This window comes from Plectropomus leopardus, chromosome 24 (assembly GCF_026936395.1).
Source record: "Plectropomus leopardus strain MGB_pleo_1.0 chromosome 24, ASM2693639v1, whole genome shotgun sequence".
NCBI classification, from domain to species: domain Eukaryota; kingdom Metazoa; phylum Chordata; class Actinopteri; order Perciformes; family Serranidae; genus Plectropomus; species Plectropomus leopardus.
The window spans coordinates 7,082,033-7,094,470 of NC_142199.1; the positions used below are offsets into that span (position 1 = coordinate 7,082,033).

At 37.2% G+C, this 12,438-nt stretch overlaps 1 protein-coding gene across 1 annotated transcript; it reads left to right on the plus strand.

The window, feature by feature from the left end:
* Nucleotides 1–156: 156 nt before the first annotated feature.
* On the plus strand, nucleotides 157–10,236 carry LOC121962621 (splicing factor U2AF 35 kDa subunit-like). Its single transcript, XM_042512834.2, has 8 exons — nucleotides 157–290; nucleotides 2,132–2,219; nucleotides 3,277–3,343; nucleotides 7,200–7,249; nucleotides 8,042–8,140; nucleotides 8,414–8,547; nucleotides 9,792–9,884; nucleotides 9,961–10,236. The coding sequence occupies exons 1-8, from the start codon at nucleotides 247–249 to the stop codon at nucleotides 10,070–10,072; spliced, it is 687 nt and encodes a 228-aa protein (XP_042368768.1). The 5' UTR covers nucleotides 157–246; the 3' UTR covers nucleotides 10,073–10,236.
* Nucleotides 10,237–12,438: the final 2,202 nt, after the last annotated feature.

Consider the following 12,438-nt stretch of genomic DNA (forward strand, 5'->3'; position numbering starts at 1 on the left):
AGTGTCAGAAGTGTCATGAAAAGAAAATGCTAAAGTAGAGTAAAAAAACACCTGGAATTTGTACTTAAATACAGAATTTAAGTGTACTTTAATGATAATGTTTTTGAGAAATAAAAATGTTTTTATGGAACAACAGCGCGCTCCTGTAGCCTTCGGGGGCATTACAAGTTGTCTGGTGCTCGCGACAGCGCAATCAACGTGCCTTTACGTAATGACGTAGTCTATTACGTTTCCTACGAGCCGAAAATGGCGGAGTACCTGGCATCCATTTTCGGCACAGAGAAAGACAAGTAAGTTTTATTTAATATTTACATCATGGGTCGCTCCAACGATGAGTGTTGTACGAAGTATATTTGCAGCGGTTTTCCTTTATCACCAGCGGGGCTCAGACTGAAGCCACAGCGCCGCTGAATGTCCCAGACAAGCTTACATTAGCAACAGGAAGCTAACGCTAAGCTAGCACATTGAATGAAACTCAGTCACCTCAGCTAACCTGCAGCTGCTGCTGCTGCTTTTCTACAAAAGGTGTCATTTTGCAAAGTGCTTATAAGGTGGTTAGTGCACACATTAATACTGGAAACATATTTTGTAGGTTATTAAAGAGCCATGTAGCATGTGGCTTGGTAAATAATGAGTCTGTTAGCAGACTAGCTGGTTAGCTCAGGCGGATTGTTTTGTTCCGTTTCACCGGTGGTGTGCAGCTAAATCTTTCCTCCACAATAAACTGTTTAAGATTTTCAAAATTAAATGTCGCACGATATGTTTATTGTGCATTTATTGTATGTGTCGTACACACAAGGGGTGGTAGCAGAAATCCAAAACAATCCGGTGACTAAGTAGTCAAAATAGCCTAGCAGAGGCTTCGATTATCTGATATATAATACTTTATGATATTGCTGTATAAATTTAAAATTTTGTGGTTCTTATACTTAGATAATAATGCAAGAATAAGTCTGATGGTAGTCATTAAGTGTTGGTGTTTTCTACAGTTTACACATTAAATCAGGGGTGTTCAAACACCTGAGGACCAGCTGCTTCTCACAGTGTCTGTCTTAACAAATCTGGCCACACAATATTTTAAGTTATACAAGTTATGATTCTGTAGAGATATATTGCAATACTGTTAGCAAGGCGATATATTGTAGAATTTTATAAATCTAGAATAAGGAAAAATGTCATAAAAAGCACCCCAGCACTTGCATAAAATTACTTCTTTACTGCAATCAGAACAGCAAGATCTGTATTTGTCACGGCCCCTGTTACACGGTATCTAGCAGTTATATTGATTCTCAAAAACACTGCATCACTTAACGTAAAATCGCCCTGCTGTCCATTTTTTTTACACCTCTACTTTGCTGTAGGTATGTTTGCTACCTCACAGGAAACGCCTGCTGTTAGGTGACTTTTATTGTTTTCTGTTAATAAAAACAGTAGTTCCTACTTGGTACATGTCTACAAACTGGTTGATAACCCTGCCATTGTGACAGTAAGGTAAAAAAAAAAACAGCGAAGTGATCTGGCTTAATTAAAAAATAATGTGTGGGGCCACATACAGTATATTTCAATAAGAAGCTGAGGAGCGTTAAAAATCTGCCAGAGGGCCACGTTTGACCCCACACGCCTGAAGACTAAAATCAACAGAGACTTGATCTGACAATCAAGTGTTGCCCATTTATCTAAAGCCTGATTGAGCTTATTCATCTGTGCCATAGAGCTTCATCATTGTCAAGACAATATTATTAACTCATCAGTGAGTGAGATGTTTCCTTTTTATGATGAGAATGGGAATTATTATTATTATTTTATTTTTTGTGACTAAAGTCCTCTTTTTTGTCTCCTGCTGCCCTAAATACTCATTAGAGCTCAAAGTCCACAGCTGAAAGTCCCCAACAAATACAATATCCACACCCGTTTAGACAACACTACAGTGCCCTGCTGTCTTTGGAAATTGCTGATCTTTATGATAAAAAAAAGAAAAGAAAATACATGTTTTGGCATGATCTGTAGCCACAGACAGGCTGGAGAAGTTGGAAAGTCTTGAGAGACAGACTGATGAATTATTTGCATTTTACCAAATAAATTTAAGCAAAAGTAATTCATGATTTTAACGACACTTTTCCTTCTTTTCCAGGGTCAATTGTTCTTTCTATTTTAAAATTGGTGCTTGCAGACATGGAGACCGCTGCTCGAGATTGCACAACAAACCAACCTTCAGCCAGGTGAGAATCCCACCCCAATTTTTTGTATCTTTTTACAACCAACATCAGGACCTAACTATTTTTGGTGGATGATATATTATCACAGAAATTTTGGCAATGAATATTATTGTCATGTTAAGACCATTTTTTGCAACTGATGTAAAGATAATATAACAGCATAATAATGCAGGTACGCTCTTACAGGAGAGCTAAGAATAGTCAGACAGTGAAAATTTGAATGTAAAAATATTTTAGTAGTATTACTTTTACTATTAGTATGTATCGTAAGTATTCTAAACAAATAAAACTAGTTAACTAACATAGTTTTTTGTTGTTGTTTGGATATGGTGCTATGAAAAAATGCTCAGGTGCTGTGCCGAAGCCTTTTCTGGTGTCCTGTTGGCTAAAATATTGACAGTCTTATGTAATAAACACTCATGTAAACAAAAGGGCAATATTGAGCCATTTATGGATGTGACCTTGATAAGCTGATAACCTCGTCCCGCGTCCCTCTGACTTATTGAGGCAAACACCCACAGCACAAAACATGATACCAGTCACACCAGCGGATGTTGTGTGAACACTCTGAACTCATGAAGGCGATCTGTTTGAAATATTCACCTAATAACTGAAAATGTGTGAGGTTAAACATTTCAGTATATTGGTTGTATATGAGCACTGTGTATACTCAGTGCAGTATTAGTATCATAGCATAGTAGTGTAGTATCATAGTGTCCCAAACCATGTTATTTTTTGTTTTAATGTGTCAGCAATTATTTGTAGAAAAAAAGAGTTGTCAGTGATTTCCTATTGTGTCATTTCCTATTCCCAGCAGTTATATTTCATCACAGATGTTTGCGATATTACGGATGTTCACTGCTGTGAACTTGATATGGTTAACTCAAGGATGTAATTATTGTAATGTTTCTGTTTCAGTGGATTTTGTACCTACTTGACTGTCAAACAGATGTAAACAAGCTAAAATAGAAGTTGTTCAAATCAGAAATAGCTCAAAGCTTGACATTGTTCAAAGGGTCCTGTCTAACAGCGTGCTTTTTTTTTGTTCCTTCCCCTGCAGACCATCCTGATCCAAAACATCTACCGAAATCCCCAGAATAGCGCACAGACGGCCGACGCTTCTCGCTGTAAGTTAAACATTTGTCAGCAGCCTCCCTGTAGTGTTTCCTAAAAGTGGTGCTCACACATAACAACAGAATTTAGGTACTGCTTCAGCCCTGCCAGCTGAGGACCTGGCTGTGACCGCGTTATCTGCCAAGTATCTCAAACCAAATATTGAATCTTTGATCGGTCATTATCTAACGCCAACGAAAAGCACACCTGCTTCTGGTACTTCCACTATCTGTTTTTCAACCTTGTGTAGGTGAGTTCTCACGCCAAAACACAAACAGTACTAACAGACTGTGTTGATTACAGTAGAACATTGAGAACTGTGTTTTGTTGGTATGTGCAGTACATTTGTTTTTGTAGTAGAGCTGAAGCAGTACCTCTTGTACAGGTAAGTTTGTAAATTCACAGGAGAGCCCTATAACTGACTTGTGTGTTTTCCTTTGCGCCTCATATCTGAATTATTCATACAGTTCATTTAACAGCATTGCATTCACTTTTCCATCCTTAGCTACTACATCACATATAACTGTTAATCTCGTGAAATGTTCTTTATCAGCACCCTTATTAAGACGACAGACTTGATTTAAAACTACATTTTTGTCCTTTAAAATAGTCCACAGGTGCCAGTAATATTTAATTTGTTTTCATTTTTCTTTTTTGCCTCCAAAGTTAAACTAAAATTCTTTTCTAGATATGCTTTATCAATCCCTGAGGGGAAATTCAATTTACCATCTTTGTGTAGTTCATGGCCTACTCCTTCCTAACAATGGCCCTGTTTACACGCATACAGATGTTTTTTTTAATGGATGTTTCCCCTTCCATTTGAAATACAAATATGTCCACAAAATATCTTCGTCCGCACTAGAACGCAATAGCGACTCCAAAGTGTTAGCTGTTCATAGCGGCCCTCCCTCCACACACAGGAGGTAAAGTGTACATACTAATGTCACCTCTCTCAAAACACCTACTGGAGATCACATCATCGTTGATTCACGATAAAGAAGCTCTCTCAAAAATACAAGTGATGATCTGGACAAGCGAAAATCTTCCTTCCTTTCCTCATTGACAGAAATCCAAAACCACTTTTTCTGGTGTACCTAAAACTGCAGATGCTGAGCAAATAGCACTGGTCGCAGCAGATGGCCCTGTTCTCCCATGAAGTGGAGAGCAGAAATAAGTTTAAAGTGTAAAGTATAAATTTCACCAAGCGACGCGAATAAACACATGCTCGTTAAACAATAGAAGAAATTGTGCATTCACAAATTGAGGAGATGATGTCTTTGTTTTTGAATAATGACCTGTTTTAAGTGTCCTCACGAACAGAGCAACGGGAGTTTTGAAAAATAAAAATCTGCATTTTAGTGACCTAAAACTTAGTTTGCATGTGGACGAGAGGCCAAAACATAAAGGAAAATATATGTATATGTGCAAAAAGGGCCTAAATCTATAAGTGTGTGTGCCATAGTGTCACTAATAATGGGAATTACAGTACAATAAATTTGTAGCCCCCTTTTCAGTTAATTGCCTGGAATATTTAAAAATCAATATCTCATGTGTGGGATACAGATACTGAGCTTCACCCCAGATACCTGAGAAGCTGAACACATCTCTGTCCATCACATATATAATAACCTAGAACTTACGTCATTTTATTACAGTGGACCAGACAAATTTCTAATCAATTTTTTTTCCTCCTCAGCTCTTTATTTTGATTTATGTCACAGAAGTTTACGTTTTGTATTTCAGACCATTTCCCTCTTGAACATTTACCTTCATAACCTTCAAAACTCTGCCCAGTCTGCTGATGGTTTACGCTGTAAGTTCTCCTTCATCTGCAGGACCCTCCGGCACTGACTGCACCCAATTTACTGCATCACACCTCCCCACATAAAATTCGGCTTAGTGCAGGAACATATGTCCCCTAGAGATGTCTATGGTATTACAGCATTTCCTGGAGAATAACTGGCCACATGCTGTTGTGCATTTTCTCCTGGTGTTGTGCAGTGATGTGCACAGCTTTTGTGTAAGATTCTTCATTTTGCTCATGTGATACAGACAAAACTTAAAAGCTAAAAGTAACTTACTGTTTTTGTTTTTTTTTTGCTTTACACCTTAACAGGTATTATTGGTAGTTTTCAACCTGAACTCTTTTTTCTCACGTTTTTGTGTCTACGTGACTTGTCAAGACTTTTTTAAAGTTTGCTCATGTTGAGAAAGAGGGCTGCAGCTGACAGTTGTGAAACTGGTTGCAGTGTCATCCTTTGGGGCAATATGCACCGATGTCACTTTGCCTCCACTAAAATTGCTTGATTTTTTTTTTTTTTTGACTGACAGGCTGTTTGATTGCTGTTGTAAGTGTCTGACAACATTATGACCCAGAAATCAGTTTGTCAAACCCACCAGACTCCATTTAGATTAACGGAAATTGAGTGTTTCTGGAGCCATCATATCGTCACATCTAAATGGTCGAATTAAGCAGCGTTCTCACTGTCTCACAATTACTGAAAGAGCTATGAAAATAGAGCAACTGTTTTCCAGGCCTGGAAATAAAAATAAAATCCACTTTGAGGATTAAATACCCAGTCTCAAAACGTTTAAATGCGAATCTGTCTTATTATTATTTTTTGAAATATGTTTATGAAAATCCCAAAACATGTTTAATATTTTGAGAAAGATGTTCCTTGTATTACTAATATAAACTTGCACTTGCAGTTTTCCTATATGCAAATGTCTGTAAAGTGCGTCTTAAATAACGGTTTTAATAAGCTTTCAAACTTTGAATAACACTTAAAAGCAGACCACAGCAGCGCAGAATGAAGGATAAAAGTATCAAGACAAGCTAAAGGCAGCTCAACGCACACATACGATACATCCGCAGTAATCAGGCCAGAAAGCTTCTTGCATTGCTGCAAGACGACTTCAAACAATCCAATGATATGCTTACCCATTTTAAACTCCTAACAGTCATGGAAATGGATTACAATATTATCGGAAAGAGAAAGTGAAAGTGAAAAGACAAAGCGAGACAGTTTTTTTGAGTTTTAGTTTTTGTCTGTCGACTTTGAAAGATGTGTGATGATAAGCATAATGAGCATAATTTTAGACAGCGTTGAACAGAAAGGATCTTACACATTCACAAAAAGGTCTGCCTCTGTGGGGATCCTTTCAATAATGCTTTCAGACACTTGGAATAACAATCCGAACCCCTCAGTGGCAAAAACAAGCACTTTTAGTGGACGTACATCGACCGTGCACACATGCCCTGAGTTGTGACATTGCAGCTTGTTTTGCAGCTGCTCGTTGCTGTGCTCTCGCTCAATACTGGACTAATTGAGAGAAGTTGTTGTGCCCATTACTCACGTAGACACTGAAGAATGGAGAAATAGGATCCAGGTCGAAAAATACAGAAGTTATTGTTTAAGTTTCACAAGGAGTTCCCAATTTTTTGCTTCTGATTCATTGAAGCAGATTTCTTTTCATGCTGTCCTTAACTAGGTCACTCTCCTTTATGCAATAGCCAGGGGATGTCATGAAGTTGCTGAATAGGGAACCTAAAAGTACAACATGACAACATGTAGTTACACAAACAGTAAAGGTATAGCATTAGCAAGTATTTTAAAAGTATAACACACAGCCCCGGAGAAGGCTAAGAGGGGTCAGCTCTAGTTTTGACCTTGTTTCGAGAAGTCTGTTTTACAGGCAACAAATAACATACAGACTCCTCACTGTTCTGATCTGTGTTTACAGGGCGTAACTATCATAGCAAGACGCATCAGTTAGATTTGTTTGTTAAAAGCTACACGGTTCATTTGACTTTTACCACCAGTGTCCATCTGGCTTCGCCCTGACTGTCCCTTTGTTGACACTCTGTAGGTGCCGTCAGCGATGTGGAAATGCAGGAGCACTATGATGAGTTCTTTGAGGTGAGCGACCTTTTGTGCTGGCGTGTCCGCTTCGTTCTACATGTAGCAAGAGGTGACATCACGACCGAGTTATCGGCTTTTTGTTTACACGTTGGAACCAAAAGGAGCATCATGACATTACTGAAATTTGTGTTAAAGCAAGAATCTTTTAACAGCCAACATTTACACAGCTGGAATATGCAATAGCTGCTTTTATGCCTGGAAAATGAGTGGTGTTATAGATTTAAAAAAGGAAATTATAATCATTGTGCTATTGCTTTTTTCCCCTTTACTTAATTGTAGGGTTGCCACAGATCCTTGAAAATTCTTAAAAGGCATTGAATTCATTCATCTAAAAATAAATCCTTAATTTGTATTGAACTGACCTTTTGTAATCTTTCTTAAGTCCTAAAAATGCTCACATGGGAGGTACGACTTAATGAATAAATGTTTTCTGACATGACATTGTATTAATAATCTTACTTTTTCACTGGGCAAAAAAGTCATGTTTTATGTTACAATAATCATATGGGCATAATAAAATTTTCTTTAATTCTGGTTATTAGAAAATTAGTCTTAAAATTAATTCTTTTTTTTATTTATTTATTGAAAAAATGGCCACAGATACCAGATATTTCCCACTTGCAAATAGATACTTTTATTTCATTGTCATCCATGCGTTTCATTTTAAAAAAGATTTTTCTTTCTTTCTTCTCAATATAAAAATAGTCTTATAAATAGTAAATATAAATATAAATACCTTGATAAGAACCTGTCGAAGACATTGATCGTGCTCTTTTATTCCCGACACAGGAGGTGTTCACAGAGATGGAGGAGAAGTACGGAGAGGTGGAGGAGATGAATGTGTGCGATAATTTGGGCGACCACCTTGTCGGCAATGTCTACGTCAAGGTTGGTGCCAGATGGAAATTATTTGGATGGATTTGATTTAAAAGACTGAATCATCTATCTCTAATAATCTCCACCAGAACAGCCCCATGACTTTATGTCAAATGAAAAAACATTTAAAGACCGTTTTTCTTGTTGCTCAGGTTATTTGACAGTTAATTAATTTTTCAGCACAAATGCATGGAATTTGTTTGTTTTTCTCACACTGGTTCACAGAAGTTTTAAGTTACTCTCAACCATCCTGAGTAATCCTAAGTTTGTGTGCCCTCTGTGTAGTTTCGTCGTGAGGAGGACGCAGAGAAAGCGGTCATGGACCTGAACAATCGGTGGTTCAACGCCCAACCTATCCACGCTGAGCTCTCCCCCGTCACTGACTTCAGGGAAGCGTGCTGTCGCCAGTATGAAATGGGGTGAGTGAAAAGAAATCATTTTCATACAACGAATTATTTTAAATTGTATAAGGCAACAATATTATGATTGTTGGAGAGGTCAGCAGAGGTTACTGATGTAGGCTACTTTAAAATTTGGCAGAATGTACCACAAAGACAAATACTGGTTGAGCCGGTTTGCATAAAATCAAACTGGTTTAAGCTCGTCCACATCAAATCGACCCAGCTCTAACCGCCAACTGGAGAAAAAGTTATTTAAGTAAATTGTTTTTGAAGGTGTGCCTTTTTAAAAAAACTTATGAAAGCCAGAAACTGTAAAAACAAATTATCGTTCGATTTTCAAATTGCGGTTGGCCCTTGTACACATCATTGTGGGGACGCTGAAATTATGCTTGAATAGATATTAAATCTTAATGTTTGAAAAGTCCTTGAAAAGTCATGGAAAAGTTGTGAAAATGTGTTGGAACCCTGGAATCAATTACTCCACTTTGCTGTTACAATGCAGATAGTGGTTTGCTGCTATACTAATGCTCTGAATGAACCTTTAACACAACACATTGCTGCTGCTGCATCAGTCCAGCTGAAAGCCATAGTATTTGTTTTACTGGAGAAGCTGTTCCACATGGTGTGTGTGTTTAAAGGCAGAAAAAGACATGTTGTGGGCAGCCGGGTGGTGAGATGGGAAGAAAGTCCTTCCTGCAGCTCTCCAAGATAAAGCTCCACTGTTCATCCTGCAGCTCAGGCTGGATTACTAACCGGGTAAAGAGGGCAACTGCTCGAGGGGCCTTTGAAAGCTCTGGACTTAAACTGTGCTTATGTAATTGGCACCTTGTTTGGGAGAAAGCGCCACTGAAGCAGAATATCAGCTGACATGATAAGGGCATTGCAGGAATATCAGGACGTTCCAGCAGACAGATAAAACTTGAGCTCACGTGTGTCCTTCAGAACTCGAAATGTATCCAGCTGTGTTGGGCATTTTGTGAATTCTAACATTTTTTTGACTTCGTCCTCGCTCAGAGGGAGGAAACTTGTGTTCGTCTCCTTTATGAGTCTCTGTGTTTTTCCATTGGGTCAGAAAGTTGTTTGCTACACCAGCGATAGGACGAACTTTGTGCGGGGGGAGATAAAGATCAGATTTTCTGTTTGGTGAACTGCCATGCTCTCCTCAGTATGCGGAACTAAGAGCCAACTTTTCCCCGTGTGGCACCGCTCCACCAAACTCAAGCCAAGTAAGATTTAACCCTTCATGTGCTGTTTTCTTACAGAGAGTGTACCCGAGGTGGCTTCTGCAACTTCATGCACTTGAAACCCATATCGCGGGAACTTCGTAGGGAGCTGTACGGCCGCCGCAGAAAAAGGTAGATGCATCTTTAGACATTTATATTTGGAGATTGTTGAGAATTTGTGAGTTTATCTTTTCTTTTCTGCCATCAGGCACCGCTCTCGCTCGCGCTCCCGTGAACGACGCTCCCGCTCCAGGGACCGACGGCGGGACCGCGAGAGGCCGAGACGGTCGAGGGACCGAGAGCGCTCTGGAAGATTCTGAAAGAGGACTGACCCAATGTCCAACCAAATCCCTCCCTCCGAACCCCAGCAGTGATTACAAAGTTATTTTCTTTTTTGGTGAATTGTTGGAAGTGTTTTTCTTTTATTCCCTTTTTTTAAGACAAGCTTGTGTCGCTTTCTCAATAAAACAGATTTGTAATTCTGCGCTGGCACCACTTACTTAAATTAAACTAGTAATTTATCTCGGGGAGACCTTTAAATCCTTTGAAATCTTAGCAAATTTTCTTGATTTTTCTTAAATATTTTGGAAGAAGGCAATGAGCAGCTTTAAAAGACATTTAAAAAATTGAAAGAAATTATGGAAGAAATACAAGAAAATTACCTGAAAATTAGCAAAAAATAAAATTAGATAAAGCAAAAGGGGATTACCTGAAAAAGTGCTCAAATAATAATAATTCTGTAATATAATTGTAAATATATAGTATCAACAGTAATATAATTAGTTTTTTTCTCAACACTTTTCTGTAGCTTTTTAAAAAAAATATTCCCCAAAATCAATTATTTTTGCAGTTTGCAGGACATTTCTTGAAATGTGATCATTGCCTATTTTTTTCAAAAGAATTCAAGCCAATTTCCTCAGGTGTCAGAAGTGAAATACTTGTGAAAGGTGTCTGAACGCAGCACAAGAACAGTGGTGTCGATCCTGGCTTCAAAGTTTTAAAGTGTACGTTATGTTTAGATTGTTTTACTGCTTTCCTTTTTTAACCCTTTGACACTCAGATCTACATTATTTGTGCTGCATTCAGACACATTTCACAAGTATTAAAACGGTTATTGCCGTGCATGCAACGTTGTTGTGCAGCTAAGGAAATATGAAAAACAAATGTGCTTCGTGAGCCCTACAGGAAGTCCTTAAATTACTAGCTGCTCTATTACACTGATGTCAAACTCTGGATAATCATGAAACCGGTAGAACTGGTAACGACAGATCTAATGATCCTCTTCAGGTTGACATAAACCACATTTACAAACCAGAGAAATACAAAATGAAGAATGCAATCCATAACGGATGCGTACAACTATATTTTTGCAGGTTTACCTTAACTCATGCTTCTTAAACAAAGTCTACTATCATGATTACTAATCGTTTTTTTTGTTACACTGAGAGTGATGCAATATAAACAGAAGTGTGATCAGCTGTGGAGTCAGAACAGTGAAGGTATTTTTTTGGCATCAAAACTACAATTTTGCACCAATAGAAATTCCACTAAAAAATAATTTGGATTTTTTAAAAGTATTATTATTTGGATATTTTTGTGCACGTGGGATTTTCAATGACAATCTTCAGATTTCAATCTTTTTTTTCAGTTTTTTTTTTTATTTAATTTTTGTTTTTTACACCAAAACAAAAATAAAGTTAAACTGAAATATTATTGGGGGGAAAAAGTGAGTTACAGAAAATAAAAAAGTAATGTTGAAAGACAGACTGCAAAAAATATCAAAACACTTTTTTAACTGATAATTTTTACAGAAGCAGTCAGAAAGTAGAAACTGAAAAAAAGATCTTGAAAATTGTTAAATCATAAGAGTTTTTTAAACTGACACTAAAAAAGTGTGACAAATAAAAATCAGGATAGTTAAATCCATTTGCAAAAAATATCAAAATGAAATAACATTTTTAATGCCTATGTTTTATTTTTCAGTGCCAAATTTTATTTTCAATGCCAAAACTTGTCACTGTTTTACCTCCATCATCAGCCAATCATCAGTGCCTTTCACCTTCCACCAGTTTTGTTTTTGGTGGCACAGATAAAGCTTAAGATAAGGGTACAGAAAAGTATAGCAGTGACAGTAACTCTTCGCAGTGAAAAAAAAAATGTACACTCAAATTTTTTTTTCAATGATGACCTTTGTTTTTTAGTTATTTAAAAATATTATTTATTTAAATCATTTAAAAAACATTTTTAAATGCCTATTTAGTTTTCAGTGGGTTTTTTGTGTGTTTTAAATGCCACATTTTATTTTCAGAGCCAAAACTCACTGTCAGTGTTCCAGCTCCATAGCTGATGAAACCTTTGGCTGTATCACATCATTCACAGTGTAATAAAGAAACTTATTTTCACTGTACTACCTCTATATACTTTATGTAAAAAAGAAAAAAAAGAAGACAAATTTGGTTATTTGGTGTATCTTGGGCTTAGAAGAATAGAACAATAAGAAGAATAAAAAATAGCTATTTATGTTCTGGAATAATACAGTCAAATACTCTGATATCTGATATATAAAGTATTTTAATTTATTTCCAACATGTAAAAAAAGGAAAGGAAATAATACACATGTGAACATACACAAGCATATAGACATGTCTGAAAAAGGAGAGGGAAGAAGTGGAAATTACTCAGACCA

Bases quoted from the DNA above. Each gene is read 5' to 3' on its own strand.
- LOC121962621 (XM_042512834.2), top strand. From the start codon at position 247: ATGGCGGAGTACCTGGCATCCATTTTCGGCACAGAGAAAGACAA. The intron at 291-2,131 runs GTAAGTTTTATT...CTTCTTTTCCAG, and splicing joins TTCGGCACAGAGAAAGACAA to GGTCAATTGTTCTTTCTATT. The intron at 2,220-3,276 runs GTGAGAATCCCA...CTTCCCCTGCAG, and splicing joins ACAAACCAACCTTCAGCCAG to ACCATCCTGATCCAAAACAT.